The sequence below is a fragment of the Trachemys scripta genome, chromosome 1, assembly GCF_013100865.1.
Source record: "Trachemys scripta elegans isolate TJP31775 chromosome 1, CAS_Tse_1.0, whole genome shotgun sequence".
Classification (NCBI taxonomy): Eukaryota; Metazoa; Chordata; order Testudines; family Emydidae; genus Trachemys; species Trachemys scripta.
The window spans coordinates 19,654,122-19,673,466 of record NC_048298.1 but is presented as its reverse complement, the minus strand read 5'-3'; the positions used below and the strand labels follow the sequence as shown (position 1 = coordinate 19,673,466).

The 19,345-nt window shown below is 40.8% G+C and overlaps 1 protein-coding gene across 1 annotated transcript in view; it reads right to left on the bottom strand.

Annotated features, from left to right (window-relative positions):
• CACNA2D1 (calcium voltage-gated channel auxiliary subunit alpha2delta 1) overlaps positions 1–19,345 on the bottom strand; it is a 676,857-nt gene that overhangs the window by 561,490 nt on the left and 96,022 nt on the right. Inside the window, exon 3 of the mRNA XM_034765627.1 lies at positions 7,258–7,374. Within this exon, the coding sequence (XP_034621518.1) occupies positions 7,258–7,374 (117 nt within the window). The remainder of the gene's footprint in view (positions 1–7,257; positions 7,375–19,345) is intronic.

Here is a 19,345-nt window from a genome sequence, read left to right as displayed (position 1 = left end):
ATAATATTGCTGCACTCAGAACATGGAGGGAAGCCTTCAATCACACAAATATTAAGGACACTATAATGCCCCTTTTTACACATTTTATTCTGTTACCACAAGAAAAGGCTTTTAACTGGCTGCATGGTTGAGCAGGTATCCATTCAGAGGTAGTATTAATATAGCTATGCTTAATCTCAGAGGCCCTATCTTCACTGGCAAAAAGGTGCATTTTTCAGCTGAGTTCAGCTAACTCAATTGAATGACCTCCCCCCGACCCTTAACATCTGAGTAGACAGCTTAATACTAGAGCTGAGCAATGAATGGAATTTGTCCCATGGGAAATTCTGATACTTCAACATTCCCAAATCACAACAAAAAAGTTGAAATATCAAAAATATTTTGTAGAATGAAAAAATTTTGATTTGGAAACGTCAAAGCATTTCGTTTTGAGTCAGTTCAACATTAAACTACATCTGCTTACGATGTTACTGTGCCTCATGGTTGTTGTTGAGGCAATTCATGCCCTCATTCTCCCCTATGGCTCAGCTTCCTGGCTGGAAGACACCTCCCCTGATGCACCCACAGTCAGAGGGGACACTATATTGCATGATAGGAGAAGTCATCCAGCCAGGGAGCCCAGCCAATGGAGGAGAATATGGGCATCGGGCCTCCGAAATACTACTCCAAATCAGGCAACACAGAACTATAGTTCAATGTTGTGTTGCCTCAAAACAAAGTGGAAAATAAAAAATATTCTGTAAAATTGAAGTTTTCCTATGAAAAATTCCAATTTTGCTGAAACTGAATTTTTCATTCAAAATTGTTTTGACAGAAAATTCCAGACAAGCACTATTTAACATCTAATCATGATGCAGCCACCTATCTTAAACATGTTAAACAGGGCCTATATAGGCATTAAAGGGAGTTTTTAACTGAGTTAGCTTAACTCATTTGAAGAACACAACTTTTTGCCTACACGGACTTGACCAGATGGACTCGTACATCTCAAATATCTCTCATTTTGAGGGACATCATTCGTTTCAGTTCCGAGAATACTTAAATTCTATACAAAAATGGTACCCCAAACTTTTATTGCAGAAAAATTATTTCCAACAGAAATAAAAAATCATGGTGTGCTGGTTACAGAAACAGTTACCTAACACTACAAGAAAAAAACTCCATGGCATTTCCTGCACAACTCTAATATTTGTATGACTCTCATTTGGAATTTTGTGACACTTTGTGCCCCATATTTGGACCTTCGCAGATTATAATGGGGTAGACAGGCTTACTTTCTGGGAATAGTAAATATATGAACCTAACTAAGAGGAAAGATAATGATTAATCAAACGTAATTTCTCTCCTTGCTAGAAAAGCACCTGCTATCTCATCCATTTTTTCACAATGATCTCTCCATACAAATGTCATACTATTTTCTTAATATATGCAGACCAGAAATAGAATAATGAATCCCATCTGAGTTATCCGCAATGCTTGATGGAGTGACACTTTCATATATCACGTACAAAACCATCAGATAATGTTGTCCAGAAATCTTCATCATAGAGGTTTAGCACAGGGATGTAGTACAGCACTGCAGATTTTGTTACAGAAGGATTAATTTTCATTTATAGTCATCCTGGCAACCTGAGGGAAACCAGTATATTATTGGGTAAGTCACCGCCAATATTTGCTTATTATAACCTTGCCCCAACTTTGTTTCTGCTACATGCCTAGGGAACATCATTTACCCAGTAGAGTCCCTTGGCTATGCCAATGTACAAACAATGAGACTGCTGATGTCATTCACTGGTATCTCCCTCAGGGCATTGCTAGAAGCTGTATTGTCCTCTTGCATCATATTTGCCCTTAATTTAACACTTTGACACACTTTAGTCCCAATGGTAAAAACCCACTGTGGTGATTAGCAACAGCTATGCCTGACTCCATTCCTGCTCTCAGTCAAAGCTGAAGCTGTAGGTATAAACGTATCTACATTTCCGATCAACTTTTTGCAGCACAGATGATCTGTTTACAAAATCAGTAAGGCATATGGGGAAGCTACTGCATGACACAGAAATGTGCCTGGGAGGTGAAGAAGAACTGCTAGTAGAAGGCAACAGGTTAACATTCAGAAGATAACAAGGGAGTATCCCAAGTGTGTAAAAATGATCTGGAGGAAGGAATAAACTCAGAAGTCACAGTGTGCACTGATGACAAAAGCAGGAAGCTGTGAACAGAAAAATCAATGCAAAGTATCTCAACCATCAACCTTTATGGCAAGATGAATGAAACAGGTAATTTTTAACGTAAGATAATGCCATGGAAGACTCTAAATCACAGAGACTAATCACAGACTGATAATTAATAGAGAACAGAAGCCAGCACCAAAACTGAAGTTGGTAACAGTATTACCAAATCTCATGATTCTACTGGGAGTCTTGCACTATTTGGCATATTTCTGAAAGACCCAGCTCCTGGAGTCTTGTGAATACATGAGAATCTCAGCTTTCATTTTAAAAACATTTCTAGCCCAAGTGGCTGTGGAGAAAAGCTTAAAAATGTGAGTTGAATGTACCTTAATGGATCAGACCTAGAAAGTAAAAAAAAAAAAAAAAACACACCCCAATTTTTTTTAATCTCACAATTATTAAGCCAGTTGCATGATTTGGGAATACGTGACTCATGATTTTTGACTACCTGAGGTTGGCAATAGTGTGGTAATTATGACTTTTGAAGGATATGTAGGTATTTTATATAACAGCAGACAATATTCTGAAAGGAAGTGATGAGGATTTAAATATCCAGTTTTCAGCATGCACAAAAGTGTATACGTACATATATGTATACACACACACAAACACACTTTTATGCCTATATACATATAAAGGCATAAAAAAGTGTGTGTATATACACACATGGCATTAAAAAGCTAAACAAAGACTGGGAGAACATTTCATAGGAATAAAGGCAAACACTTAAATACTGGGAGTCTGCAGAAGTCCAACGCCATGCCTTGCCAACTGGAGCAGATGACTATGCAATTGTGGTAGGCTGGATGAGGGTTATATATATCCAAAGTATGCTCATCCAAGGAGGGGCTGATGCATCTGTTGTATTTGCTTAATTAATGTTTGTAAATCACAGAGATCCTCGGATGATTAAAAACACCTTATAAAGGCCAGCTAAAAATGGTAACTTCTGAGCTGTTTCAGCACCAAAAAGGGAGCATTAGGATCTAAGAGACTGTGAGCAAAATTCACATATGTGCAGAGGGTTTAAGTGATGCGTAGGATCAATTCTGGCCCTCTGCACAGAATGAATTTCACTTTTGATGGATAAAGTGGCAAGGTAAGTACAGGTGCCAGGAGTCTGATCCTCCCATGTTTCAACAGGAGTTCCTCATATGCATCAGGAGTCTACAGCCACACTGGTATAAATAACGAGCGCTGTAACAGGTGCCTATTGTTAGTGGCATTACCAATCCTAAGCATTGAAAAATCATCAGTCGGGCCCCAAAAGTGGCTAAAAAATGAAGAGGTTGTTTAAAGAATAATTTGGGAGTTCTTTTTATTTGCCTTCTTGTTTTTGAGCCTTTAGTGTGCGTTCACTTGACTTTTCAAGATTTTCTCAGCAATCATGAGGGCTAGAAACTTACTTTTTTAAGATGAAAACTGAGATTCTCACATTCTCTTGATTTCAGCAGCTGAGATTTTAAGAAAAAACAATGAAACTTGTGGGATTAACAATAAAATTGCAAAAACTGGCAACACTGTGTACAATAGGTGTACAATAGTTTGAATTATTGGACTGGGAAAGTAGTGGGGAAACAGACATGTTTTCAGATGTCTAAACAGTGGTTATCAATATAACACCTTATACCATATTTCACGACAATAATTCTTCCATGCAAAGTTCATATGCTATGTGAACACTAAGCCAGCCTCAGAACACCCAGTGACATACTGTAGGTGAGCAGCATGACATCCATTTTACACTTGGGTAAGCTGAATCACAGAGAAGTTAAAAGATCATGTATTAAAGATATAGCCCTTCATTAAAGGATTGGAAAAGCTAAGGGATCTGGAAGAGTAATCAGGAATTCCTCTTGGCGAAGCACAAAAAGCAATGGCAGATCCATACTCCTTTAAATGGGTACTGCACATGGTGACCCCCTACTCCAGACTACTATACTGGCAGATGCAAGTGCATGGCTCTCCTCACCACGTGTAAGGAGGCTAGTACTTAAGGCTAATACAGAGCAGTGGTTTCACTCCCCAGCCAGCTGCTGGCACTCATCCCAGGTACAACTGGAGTGGGATGAAGGCTGTTTGTGCTCTCTCCCCCACTCCTAGATGGCCAACCACAATCTGGCTTTAAGTGACTTGTTCCAGGCTACAGTAAGAGTCAGTGTGTGAAGATGCTAGAACTGAAGTGACCCATCTCCCAGTCCACTGTTCCATCCATTAGACCCCACTTCAAGATACGCCTGTGTGACGGGTTGGATCACAGACTACTGCCAAGACTACTTCTGCCCCTGCTTTCCTGCCCTGTCAGTTTAGGACTTCAGTGCCCTGCCTGGTTTGAGCCAGATTTGCTAGTCTGCTGCAAACCCAGACCCAGGTCTGAATCACGTCCCCTAACAGCTGTAGACTTACCTGAAAGCAGCTAACAGAGGTGTTCTCGTCTTTAACACTCAGATGCCCAACTCCCAATGGGGTCCAAACCCTAAATAAATCCGTTTTACCCTGTATAAAGGTTATACAGAGTAAACTCATAAATTGTTCGCCCTCTATAACACTGATAGAGAGATATGCACAACTGTTTGCCCACCCAGGTATTAACACATATTCTGAGTTAATTCATAAGTAAAAAGTGATTTTATTAAATACAGAAAGTAGGATTTAAGTGGTTCCAAGTAGTAACAGACAGAACAAAGTAAGTAACCAAGCAAAATAAAATGAAACATGCAAATCTATATCTATTCAAACTGAATGCAGATAATCTCACCCTTCGAGATGCTTCAGTACGTTTTTTCCTCAGACTGGACACCTTCCAGGCCTGGGCACAATTCTTTCCCTTGGTACAGCTCTTGTTCCAGCTCAGGTGGTAGCTAGGGGATTCTTCATGATGGCTCTCCCCTTTGTTTAGTTCCACCTATTTATATATCTTTTGCATAAGGTGGGAATCCTTTGTCCCTCTAGGTTCCCACCCCCCACTTCTCAATGGAAAAGCACTAGGTTAAAGATGGATTCCAGTTCAAGTGACATGATCACATGTCACTGTAAGACCCCAAGCCTTCATTCGGCCCAGCCTGACTCACAGGAAGGCTTGCCTGCAAACAGAGCCATCCACAGTCAATTGTCCTGGTTGATGGGAGCCATCAAGATTCCAAACAACCATTAATAGCCTACACTTTGCATAATTACAATAGGCCCTCAGAGTTATATTTCATATTTCTAGTTTCAGATACAAGAGTGATACATTTATACAGATAGGATGACCACACACAGTAGATTATAAGCTTTGTAATGATACCTTACAAGAGACCTTTTGCATGAAGCATATTCCAATTATATTCACTCATTAGCATATTTTTATAAAATCATATAGAGTGCAACGTCACAGCCTGTTTCTAGATTTAACACTAGGAAAGGCAAGGGAGTGAACACACTTGGGGCTTGTCTTCACTACTGGGGTACATCGACCTAAGTTACGCTACTCCAGCTACATGAATAACATAGCTGGAGTCAGAGTAGCAGCCGTGTTAATCTGTATCCGCAAAAAGAAGAACAGGAGTACTTGTGGCACCTTAGAGACTAACAAATTTATTAGAGCATAAGCTTTCGTGGACTACAGCCCACTTCTTCGGATGCACGAAAGCTTATGCTCTAATAAATTTGTTAGTCTCTAAGGTGCCACAAGTACTCCTGTTCTTCTTATAGCTGGAGTCGCGATAGCTTAGGTTGACTTACACCAAAGTCTTTAGTGCACTGCACTGATGAGAGATGTTCTCGGAGAGCTGGAGTACCAGGGTCAACAGGAGAGTGCTCTGCCATTGATTTACCAGATCTTTACTAGACTCAGGGGGGAGGGATAGCTCGGTCCTTTGAGCATTGGCCTGCTAAACCCAGGGTTGTGAGTTCAATCCTTCAGGAGGCCACTTAGGGATCTGGGGCAAAATCAGTACTTGGTCCTGCTAGTGAAGGCAGGGAGCTAGACTTGATGACCTTTCAAGGTCCCTTCCAGTTCTAGGAGATAGGATATCTCCATTAATTTAGATATTTAAATTGACACTCACTGCATCAATTGCAGCAGCGTACATCTCCCCGGTAGTGAAGACAAGCCCTTGTAGTGCTCCATGCAAATCTGGTCAGGGTCTCTTAGGAAGGGCATTGTTGAGATTGAAAACAGCAGCAGAAGGCTACTCTGAAATGAATCAGGGTTTTGTGGGTATGAGTTACAAGAAGCAATTAGCCAGACTTGGCCTATTTAAAGGAAAGGAAAGGATCACTGCCAATGAGCAGTTTGAAATAGCAACTACTTGTAATTCAAAACATAGAGGATCATGGGATTAGAACTGAGCAGACTTCTTATAAGTTCAAGGTGAATTTCATTTACACTGTAGGTGGTTGGAATATGGAGTAAAATGGCCAGTCAGCAGTAGAATAAACACACTGTGAAGCTTCAGCAGACACATGAACACATTGTTGGAAGAGGAAAATCAGATGCTACCATCATGAAAGACGTGAGGGTTAAAAAGATGAGGCGATAAAGGCTAAGTGATTTACTTAGAGATACATCTTATATTACCCAACTTTCACTGGGTGTCTGTCTCAAAACACATCTACCCAATGGATGATGTACAAATATTTAAAAAAATAAGTTACCATAGAGGATCCAGTATTCATTCAATGTTTCAAGATTACCAATGACTGTAGAGTACTATCATCTTCATGCCATGAACATTCATGTGTACTTAGAGGAATATTTTTCAACCTATTTATCTTTTGATTTGCCATTTGGCCCGGGTCCCTAATGTGTCAATCAATAATATAAACGTCTGTCCTATGCCAACTAACTAATGAGTTGATTTTCTATCATGAACTCACAAGCCATCATTCTGCATATGTCACATCCTGTACATATCAGACTGACACTGCGCCTACATTTATAAGCAGCAAAAACAACAACAGTAAAAACATGAATCAGTAAAACATGAAGACTCAAAAAGAATGAGAATAAGTGGAAGAGAGAGATCCAATTAGTACTCACCACCAGGGCTTTTGATCTGTTACTCAGTAGTTTTTCAATATTGCTGGCTGCAATTTCCACCAAGTCACGTGCATTGTTGGCTTCCACTGTATACAGATCACTGTATTTCGTATAAATCTGCATGAGAAAAGGAAATCATTCAGAACTACCACATGGGCCTGTTTGTTTACATTGTAATAACAGGACAGTGGCCTAGTGGATTGAATACAGGACTATGAGCCAGTAACTCTTCAGTTATTAGCCACTTCCCAAATAAACTAGCCACAAGCCTCAGCAAGCCGCAGCCTCTCTGCTGAAAACGGTGTCCCCATTGATTTGGGGATTCTGCGGCCATAATGAAGGGCTAAATTTATTATCATTATTGTTAATATTAATACTCAGCACTCATGAGGCTATTATGATAATTATTACTAATTATTCACATCGCAATAAAGCCTAAAGGATCAAAGATCAGAGCCACACTGTGCTAGTCACTGTGCACACATATAATGAACAGACGGTCCCTACCCCAGGGAGCTTTGGATTTCTGAGTTTCAGTTTCCCCGCCTCTAGAAAGGATATTGTATTTACCTCGCTACTACCCATCTCACAATGATGGCTTAAGGATTAGTGCCTCTATTAGACTTCGGCAATCTAGAGCACTGTGGGATCAATTCTGCAAGGAGATGAGCAGATCAGAATCTGTGGGATTTATTTAACAGCAATGCTCTGCTGCTTTCAGGACTGAGCCTTAAAAATGATTTTTTAAGCAATTTTTGGTGGGCAGGGGGTGAGGTAGATACTTCACCTGAGACCTTAAAGGGCCCTGACTTCCACAAAGTGCTGAGCCACCCCTATCTGAAAATCAAATGCCTATAAAGATGCCTGAAGTTGAGCCCTGAAATCACTGATGTGTTTTAGTCTTCCTAAAAGATTAAGAGCCAGATACTCGAGGTGAATCAATGTGGCACCACAAAAGTAAACATAGTTATGCTGATTTACACCTCCTGATGATCTAGACACTTATTTACCTTTATTTTAGTAAGGTATATCGTTCACCTAAGGGTTTGTTGGTTGTTTTAATATTGTCCTTACTTCCATGATTTAAAATTCACTGTGGTGAGGGAGCACCTCGTTCTGTTATTCTGTGGTGTTTCGAAGGGCAATAACTACCAAAAAATGTAGAGGTGTGGGGTTTGTTTCTGTTTTTTAAAAGGACACCCCTTCTTCCTACACAACCTCCTTAAAAGGGGAGAAAAACTCTAACAACAATCTGGAAAAAGAAAGAGTGTGTACCTTATGGCTAGATGGTGAATGGGGAAAATTAATTTATGCAACCAACAGATGGTCTGAGGTTACACAAGTGCTTTGCCTCTCTGAAACACTGCCTGATGGAGAGTTATACTGTCTTGTGGGAAGTAATTCTAGGCACACACACAGGAACAGGTCCAACACTAATTCACTGGCCGAGCTCCAGCAGAAAGAGCTCAGAAACTATCCAGCAGACTAATTCTACCAGCTGTGCCAGGCTTCTCAGGGTATAGTTGTATGGTGGCTTTAAAGGGACACACCAATATCAGGATCTGCTGCTTGCGGCTAGTGGATTTTGAACATTGCCAGGTCTGATGCCATTCTGATGAATGAAATCAGTCATGTCTGATAAGTCTTGTCAGTTCTGTCATTCACATGAATTACCATTAGTTGCAATCAGTTTTGATTTCCAGAACACTGGATTATATAAAAAAAAAATTAAAAAAAAAATCAAAACCTTTTTCTCCCTCAAAACTGATTTAAAAAGAAAAAAAGGGTTTTAATTCTTGCTTTTGGGAAGATATCCCCCAAACGCCTGTAGAAAATCCACCACTCAAGCCTATGATTATATAAGATCTCACAAGTAAATATAAGTCCACTGTGCTGCAAAAAGCGGTGATTCAGTCACAGATGCTTCTTGTTCAGTTGATAGGCAGCCAATGCCCCAGTGATGTGCAAGGGGAGGACGCTAAAGATCTCATGACTCATTTTGCAAGTCTCAGTATCTTGGTCAAATTCCAGCATGGCTAATTATCTCATGCCTTCCTAAAGCTCCCACTGCAGGTCCAAAACCAAATTAGACATCCTGGACAAGATAGTCAGATGGAAAAGCATCTACAATTAGAGACAGATTTTATAAGGAGCTCAGGTCCTACTTAGGCATCTAAATATGGGCCGGATTTTCAAAGCTACTCATCATCCAGCAGTGATAGTTATGGCCAATGTGCTGATGTCTTCTGAAAATCTGGTCCTGTTTTTGTAATGACAACATGCATATTTAGTTACATTAGATAGGATAGCAAAACCATAGAAGGGATATAAACCTTTTGCGTCAGGGCATAAACCAACTATTAATTGATAGGGGTTAGATAGAACATGTTAAAAAAATATAGTATTTAAATAAGTTAGATGCATTCAAGTTGGCAGGGACTGATGAAATTCACACTAGGATACTTAGGGAACTAGCTGAAGCAATCTCAGAACCATCAGCAATTATCTTTGAAAGGGTTACTTGCCTAGTGGATAGGAGAAAGCCGTAGATCTGATATACCTAGATTTTTTTGGTAAGGCTTTTGACAGAGTCCTCCATAACATTTTCATAAGCAAACTCAGGAAACGTGGTCTCGATTAAATTACTATAAGGTCCGTGCACAACTGGTTGAAAGACCATACTCAAAGAGTAGTTAACAATGCTTCACTGTCAAATTGTGTGTGGGGTGGGGGAGATGCATCTAGTGGGGTCCTGCACTGGTCTGTCCTGAGGTCCAGTACTATTAAATATTTTCATTAATGATTTGGATAATGTAGTAGAGAGTTTGTTTATAAAATCTGTGGATGATACCAAACTGGAAGGAGTTGCAAGCACTTTAGAGGACTGGATTAGAATTCAAAAGGACCGTGATAAATTGGACAATTGGACAATCAACAAGATGAAACTCAGTAAAGACAAGTACAAAGTATTGCACGTAGAAAGGAAACAATCAAATACAAAATGTGGAATAACTTGCTAGGCAGTCATACTGCAGAAAAAGCTCTAAGGGTCATAATGGATCACAAATTGAGAGCCAATAACATGATGTAGTTGCAAAAAAAAGGTAGTATCATTCTGCGGTGTATTAGCAGGAGTGTCATATGTAAGATATGGAGGTAATTGCTCCACTCTATTCGGCACTAGTAAAATCTCAGCAGATGTGCAGTGTCCAGTTTTAGGAACCACACTTTAAGAAAGATGTGAACAAATGGAAAAGAGTCCGGAGGAGAGCAACAAAAATGATACAAGGTTTAGAAAATGTGACCTATGGGAGAAGTTTAAAAAAAACCTCTAGGCATGTTTATTCTTGAGAAAAGAAGATGGCCTTCAAATATGTTAACGGCTGTTATAAAAAGGAGGGTGATCAATTGTTCTCCTTGTCCACTGAATGTAAGATACTGTAATAAGTAACAGGCTTAATCTGCAACAAAGGAGATTTAGCTTAGATATTAGGGAAAACTAGAAGGATAGTTAAGCACTGGAATAAGGTTACCAAGGAAGTTTGTGGTATACCCATCATTGGAGGTTTTTAAGTACAGGTTGGACAAACACCTGTCAGGGATGGTCTAGGTTTATTTGATCCAGCCTCTCAGCAAGGGGGGGTGGAGTAGATGACCTGTAGAGGTCCCTTCCAGCCCTATATTTCTATGATTCTATGTACGATTTATCCCATAATTGACCACTACAGAGTTTCTTGTACCTTGCTCTGAGGTGTCTAGTGCTGGCCATTGTCAGAGACAGGATACTAAATTAGATACTGGTCTGATCCAGTCTGGTAATACGTATATCTACATTTCTAGCCAGGTAATCATCATGGCCAACAGCCAGGTATATTGGGGAAAAGGGACACAAAAATTGTTTCACGGGACTGCCAAAAAGACCAAATCTGAGCTCAGTTTTGTAATCTCAAGAGGTCTAGATTTAAACAAACTGTACCAAACCCACCAGGATCTCCTATCAATAGTTAATACCCACCCTAACCACTTAAGAGAAAACCACTGTAATCTTAGTGATCCTCATATATACAAAGCCTCTGTTTTGAAGCCAAATTCAGTACCATCGGCACTAATGAGGGGCAGAGCCATTATGGATTATGGATTTTTATGGTTTGATAATTGTGCAACAAATATGATTAAAAGGTTAATGAGATTTTGCAAAGAAATTAGATCAATTTGAAATACTTGTTACTCTTCCGGGGTGTCAAAAGAACCATTTTTCATTTATTTTAAATTTTTCATTAAAATTTTTGCTTTTGAAAATTTCCAGTTTTTCATTTTACCCCTGCCTTTCCCCCACTTTTGTTCTTTTTCTTTCCATTTTGCCACTGAAAAGAGGGAGGCAAAGAAAAAAAACCCAAACAAACAGAAAAAAAACCTTTTTTTTTTCATTTTTGGGTTTCACTGGCGGGGAGGGGAAGAAAGGAGGGTAAAATGTTTTGCAAAAATTTCCATTCGCAAAAAAAAGGGGGGCTATTTTTGATTACAGGAAATATTTAATTCCAAACAATTGACTCAGCTCTGCTCTATTAAAATAAAACACCACCCAAGAATACTGCAAACATATAAATATATGCAAACCCTCAATCTGCACAAAGAGGGTTGAGGGTGGTGTATGCAGATAGTGAACTTTTGATGCAATAAGTGCTAGGGGTGATAAGGGAAATTAAAATGTTTTCCCAACTTACCAGTTAAAAGTGTCTTAGCACTGAGTGTTCAATCGCAGAGTCCTAAGAGAAGGACCATGTATGTTGCTATCACATGTGCCTGCAAAAAGCAGGATGTCGCCTACAGAGCAAAGCACAGCACTAGAACCTCACCAAGTCTTCTAGCCTTTCAATACACTGCAACATTTAAACGCCCTTTATTGGTGGGGATTTGTGGGAAGTTGCAGGTAATTGAATAGCAGTTTAGCCAGAATGCTGGGTACCACTTTCAGGAACAAGGAAACATTTTTATCTCCCTTCCCAAGCTCCTACTCCAGGAATAATCCACGTGATTATAGTGGAGATCCAACAATGCCAAATTGGAATCCTTTACCCCATTCAATGAAAAGCCTTCACTGCAGGCACTGTGGGTCCTGCGGATGAGAGGGGCTCACTCTACTGAGGTTCACATTATTTCCAGAGACGATGCCTCTTTGTCAGGGATTTAAAGACGTGCTGTTGCCAGATGACCTAACTTGGAAACTGGTACAGTAGGAATAAACATTTGTAGGATGTCAAATATCAGGGGGTAGTTGTGTTAGTCTGTATCCACAAAAACAACAAGGAGTCCGGTGGCACCTTAAAGACTAACAGATTTATTTGGGCATAAGCTTTCATAGGTAAAAAAACCTCACTTCTTCAGATGCATGGAGTGAAAGTTACAGATGCAGGCATTATATAATGACACATGAAGAGAAGGGAGTTACCTCACAAGAGGAGAAGGAGTGTTGACAGGGCCAATTCACTCCCAATTCCACTCCCAATAATAGATAGGAGGTGTCAATTGCAGGAGAGACAAAGCTGCTTTTGTAATGAGCCAGCCACTCCCAGTCCTTATCCAAGCCAAATTAATGGTGTTAAATTTGCAAATTTGTAGGATGCTGTACTATAACATAGAGGACACAGTGCTCCTTCTCCCCCTTCTCCTCACTTAATCCTATCCCCAGGGCTCAAAGTATCAAAATTACTCCTCCCTTACCCGCCACTAATTCCAGCGGGTAATATACCCCGCTATTTACTGAACACAAACCTGTTTCAATTTTTCAGAGTGCTTGTAAATGTTAACACACTTCCCGATCTTTCCTCAAATGTGAGGCTTGTCTAATCTACCAAGGCAGGAATAATGGAGGAAAGAGTCACTAATTACTTGAGTTGCTTACATAATTTATTTGTTTGCTCCCCTTTTCCTTGAATTCAGCTTTGATGCTGCAGAAAAATAGAGCAGCAAGGGGAAGCTTCAGTATCTGCATGCAGCAACAAACTTTTCATTCTCAAAGCCTTCCACCTAGCAGTCAAACACAATTAGCAAAAGCTCATCTCTAATAGTCATAAAGGTCCTTATCAGCTAAGGTGTGTTTATTCACCTTTCAAAATGCAATTTGGTTATCTATGGGGCTTGTTCTAAAGAGCTGATTTGAATACATTTTATTATATTGCTTTGACCAAGTGAATGCAAGTTTTCGTTAGATTTTGCATCTAACTTCATTTTCAGTACTTTAATCACTAGTATTTTACTAAAAGCTCTTCAAATTGACAGTAAAATACGCCATTTATAATGGAACAAAACCTCATTGCATGGATAAGTGAAATCTGTAAGGTCACAGCAAGAAAAATACACTCATTTCTCTCTCAAGTCAATAGTCATGTACTTTTCCCTTCAAGAGAGAATGTATTAAAATTGTTTTCTAAATAATGGATATTTATTCAAAGATAATGAACCGTAGTTTATAAAAAAAAAAAAAACTTCAGCGTGAAACCACACAAGAACAATAGTCTAATGTGCTGAAGATTAGAAGAACTGCCAATTCTCCTATAGAAAGTACCCCTCTCTACTCTGTCTTCAAGGGCATATTTACAAATCCCTTACAAAAAAGACATTCTCTCTGCTTGCTGCAGGGTAGATAAGGAAAGTCAAATGTTTTTATACGAATCAAGAGTGAATTAAAGATGCACACTCATTGAGGGCCCTTATTATATTGTGTCTTACATATGGGGCATACTATAACTGAAATTCCATTGAAATGGCATTAATATATTATACCACTCAGAAAAGTTGGTTCCTCCCACAAGTTTTCAAGAGCATTGAATATGCTCCCCTTTCAATGGCCAGCATCCTCTGCATTGTTTTCACAGATTGCCCAGAAACAGATAATAAAGGAGCACTGAATCATTCCAAACCATAGTTTAATTCCTCTGAATGTTTTCATGCAAAGGCTGAATTGTTTATTCTGTTTTGCAACTACTTCTACTTGTCTCTGTGTACCTTGTGTAATGCAAGTTTTCCAAATTTAAGAAACAAAGGGTCCTTTTCTTAGGAACGAGGGCACTGAACAGAGATTTGGGAGATGTGGGTTCTATTTGCAGATGTGCCACTGGACTTTCTGCATGAATTTGGGCAAGGTACACAGAGCCAGATTTTCAAAAGAGCTCAAGTGTTAAGCAACCACAACTGAGCTCTGTATACCTGTGATCCCTTCCTGTGAAATAGGGAGTATAGTACTTGTCTACATCAACACGATGTTGTGACAATAAATCTATGGATGTTTTTGAGACACTCAAATACTGCAGCAATGGAGGCCACACAAGTACCCAGATACTTGTCTCACTCCAGTCTTGCACTGCTGCAACAGTACTGGCAAGAATTATTGAACTACTACTGATTTTTATCTGTGATGCATTATATTGTTCAAAATTACCATCCACTACCTACCATGCTGATCAACAATGTCTCAGTGTTTAGATGTACTGCCCTGTCTGTGGGTATCCATTTGTTCTTACCATCAGGGACTCGGAGTTTTGAACCCTCGTCTATAGGATTCTTAAAAGAGTCAGGCAGTCCCAACCTGCCACCCAGGAACCTGTAAATAAAGGTTAGAACAGCAACTGACTCTAACAGAGGAGTCCAGTCCTGGAATATGATTAGGGGGAACCCTGAAGGGGCCTCAGCCCCTATTTAATCCAAGCACAAGAACAGGAAATTGTCCTTGCAACAGGGTTCTCCCTGCTCAAGACTGCTTTCCCTGCAATACCTGCTCCTACAGCCTGCTGCTTATCTCCAATAATCTGATGCTGCCTCTTTCCTGACACCTGACCCACAGTTTGCCTTCTAGCCTGTCTTGGACTCTGATCTCCTAGTAACCTGTTCCTACTTGACTCCTGCTCTGATCACTAGGTAAGATTGCCCATTCATGACAGCTACTTAGAGTGTAAGCTCCTTGTGGTGGGGAGTGTTTGTAAAGCACCCAGCACTATGTGGTCTAGGGCAATGACTAAGGCTCCTTGGAGCTATAGTAATACAAAGAATAAGAATCATAAGAGTACAACACAATTCCTCCTATTGACATGAAGACCAAGAAAAGGATAATTCCTATCTTTAATGGAATATTGTAAATATAAAAGTCACACAAATAAAATTCCTTACCTGGGTTCCTAGCACTAGTTTAGAATGTTAAAATGAAAATTTATCTAAATGGCTGGTCACCATTTATGTGACTTCTTTAAATTATAAGTTTATCTCATCATGTACCAAATTGTACATGATTTGTGTGGTTTCATGAAATAGTACAATGCTTTTGGGCATATGTGAGGAAGGGATATGGGAGATATGGGAGACCTGGGTTTGAGTCCCTGCTCTACCACAAGCTTCCTGTATGACCTTGGGCAAATCATTTAGTCTCTCAGTGCCTCAGTTCCCCATCTGTAAAATGGGAACAAACAATACTTTGGGCTTATCTATACTTACGCGCTGGTTCGGCGGCAGGCAATCGAACTCCTGGGTTTGATTTATCGCATCTTGTCTGGACGCGATAAATCGAACCCAGAAGTGCTCGCCGTCGACTCCGGTAATCCAGCTCGGCGAGAGGATTACACGGAGTCGACGGGGTAGCCTGCCTGTCACGTCTGGACCACAGTAAATTCAAACTAAGGTATGTCTACTTCAGCTACGTTATTCACGTAGCTGAAGTTGCATATCTTAGATCGAATTGGGGGGTTAGTGTAGACCAGGCCTTTCCTAATTTGCCAGGAGGATTAATATATTGAAGACTATGAATGTCAGGGTCTGTAGTAGAGCCAATCTACAAGCAACCTAATGAGCAGAGCTGTCATGTAATAGGCCGTCTGAGCGGCTACTGGTAGGAGTCAGCAGACCAGCTCTTAAATCAACTGCAGTAGCAGTTCATCAATTGCTCACAGCACTCGCCCACTACTGTGATAGCACCTGCCCCTGCCTTGAACCCAGCTGTATCCTTGCCTTCCTCACACCCAGTAACCTCTAATCCTCAGCTCCAATTTCTGACTTTGGCTTTAACCTTTGTTTCTGGCCTCTGACCCTGGCTCCTATTCCTGGCTACTGACTCCTGCTCCAACTACTAGGCACAACTGCCCACATCCCAGTCACTGATAGTGAGTTGCTCAGGTACTATGAAATTGGATGGGGGCGCGTATAAGTTTCCAGCACTGCAGAATATTTTGTTTCCTTCATAACATCGTTTCTGTACATATTGGGTTTGTTAAGCCTCTCAAAATAAAGGGCTCCATCCTGCTGCCAATGAAGGTAATAAAGAATGTTGTCATTGATTTCAGTAGAAATAGGAAAACTCCAAGAATAGACATATTCACCCAAACCTAGTCTAGAGTGTCCCCTTATTATTTCTGATTTCCATTATACTGCACACTTTCCTTGAATCTAGTTTGTAGGTAGCTCCAAGCACTAAAGTAAATAATTCCTGTCCTCTTACTGCCCTTAAATTCCTGAAGCAATACGAATACTTTCTGTATTTAAGTCCAGGGCCTGAGGCTTTTACTTATGACTACGTAACTTGTTTGCAACTAACTGATTCGTTATAGAGCATAAACTGCAAACTGTAGCCACAAATCCTCACCGTTTTTTAAAAAAATGTTCATGCCAGGAAAATCAGAGAGATCACGTTGAACATGGCTTACTTTTTTTGGTCAGATACAAAGTCTAAATAAAATTACAGTAGTTTCCTAGCAACCCACAGATGTCTTTGTTCTTAAAATTCTTATCACCACCACAAAGGAAGAAAATGCCCCAATATTTTACATTATCCATTGCTTTTTCACAATTATTAGTCATAAAGTTCTGTGATGATCTGAGCAGAAATTACAGGGCAGACAATTTCTATATCCGCGACATCTCATTAGTAGTGATGGATGCACTAGGAAGTTCTAGAACAGGGGCTGGCAACCTCTGGCATGCGGCTCGCCACGGTAACCACCCTGGTGGGCCGGGCCAATTTACTTGCCTGCTGATGCGGCAGGTTCGGCCGATCGCGGCCCCCACTGGCTGCGTTTCGCCGTCCCAGGCCAATAGTGGCAGCGGGAAGTGGCACGGGCAAGGGATGTGCTGGCTGCGGCTTCCCACTGCCCCTATTGGCCTGGGACGGCGAACCACGGGCAGAGGGGGCCGCAATCGGCCGAACCTGCCGTGTCAGCAGGTAAATAAATTGGCCCGGCCTGCCAGGGTGCTTACCGTGGCGAGTCACATGCCAGAGGTTGCCAACCCCTGTTCTAGAACTATTACAAAAGAGAGCCCACTCATAACTGATACATTCGCTAATGTTCAGGCAGATAGTGGGAGCTTGATCCTGCAAAGTGCTGAGCAATCTGGCCTGATCCAGCAACGTCCTTAAAAAAAAAAAAATAATGGAGATATCCCATCTCCTAGAACTGGAAGGAACCTTGAAAGGTCATCGAGTCCAGCCCCCTGCCTTCACTAGCAGGACCAAGTACTGATTTTGCCCCAGATCCCTGGGTGGCCCCCTCAAGGACTGAACTCACAACCCTGGGTTTAGCAGGCCAATGCTCAAACCACTGAGTGTCTCTCGAAGCACATGAGTAGTCCCAAAGTCACAAGACTATTCATAGGCTTACAGTTAAACAGGGGCTCAAGGACCACTTTGCAGGATTGAGACCTTGCCCAGCTTTATCCTTGTCTACCCAGGTACTCAGCCTGGAAGTGTGTAAAGGCAAGAAATTATTTCCATGATCTCGATTTCATACGTATCTAATATCTCAAAATAGACATTCAATTCTTCACCTACCACACAACAAAAATAAGAGGGGGGAGAGGGGATGTTCCTTTCAATAAAAAAAATGATCTTTCAAAATATCTCATTGGATGTCATCCTGATAACAAACAATACTGTAATAGTCAACATGTACGTAGTACTTTTCATCTTCTAGTCAACTTTGCACTTGTATGAATACACCTCTACCCCGATATAACGCTGCCCTTGGAAGCCAAAAAAATCTTACTGCGTTATAGGTGAAACCGCGTTATATCGAACTTGCTTTGGTCCACCAGAGTGCGCAGCCCCGCTCCCCCGGAGCGCTGCTTTACTGCATTATATTCGAATTCATGTTATATTGAGGTAGAGGTGTACCTTGCGAGCAAGGATCTTACAAAATTAAGCCGTATTGGCCTGGAATGGCGAACCACGGCCAGTGGGGACCGTGATCGGCCGAACCTGCCGCGTCAGCAGGTAAATAAATTGGCCCGGCCCGCCAGGGTGCTTACCTCCCTGAGAGGTAGGTATCGTCCCTGTTTCACAAATGTAAAAACTGAAGCCCAGAAAGGTTCAGTGGCTTCTCCAGCATAAAACAGTAAATTTGGTGGCAGAGTCAAGAAGAGAACCCAGGAGTCCATACTCCTCAACCCATGCTGATAATAGATGCTCACAACTAAATGTGGAAGTATATCAGGATCAGGACAATAGAAAACTTGAGCACCCATAGAAAAGTACTTCAGTAATCCTTCACTACTGACATATTTTGGCCAAACATTTATTTCATTTAAACACAGTGATACACAGGGCAATACCTATCACCAAGCTGAAGCCCCATGCCTACCCTCTACATGGGGGCGAATTTCACTCACAGAAAACTGGATTCCCTTTCTGGCATCTGACTGACCACTACATTCAGAAAGGTTTCAGAGTGGTAGCCGTGTTAGTCTGTATCAGCAAAAAGAACGAGGAGTACTTGTGGCACCTTGGAGACTAACACATTTATTTGAGCATTGGAACAAGGAAATCCATCCCCTGCTGCCATGAGAGCAAGCAGAAAGCAAGTGTCATAGGAAGCTGGAATAGGATGGTTTGCCACTTACACTTGCAGGCATGATTAAAAACAACAACAAAACCTCCATATGCCAGGAATAGTAATATGCTCAATAATTTCCCAGCTCATCATGTAGAAATAATTGAAAGTATGGTAATGCTGAGTCGCCCCTTCCCCTTGAGTCTGAATGAACTTTGTTAATGCAGCCACCTATGCTTAGGCTCTTATAACCGACTTCACCTGCTTGAAGAAGGAGCACTTCA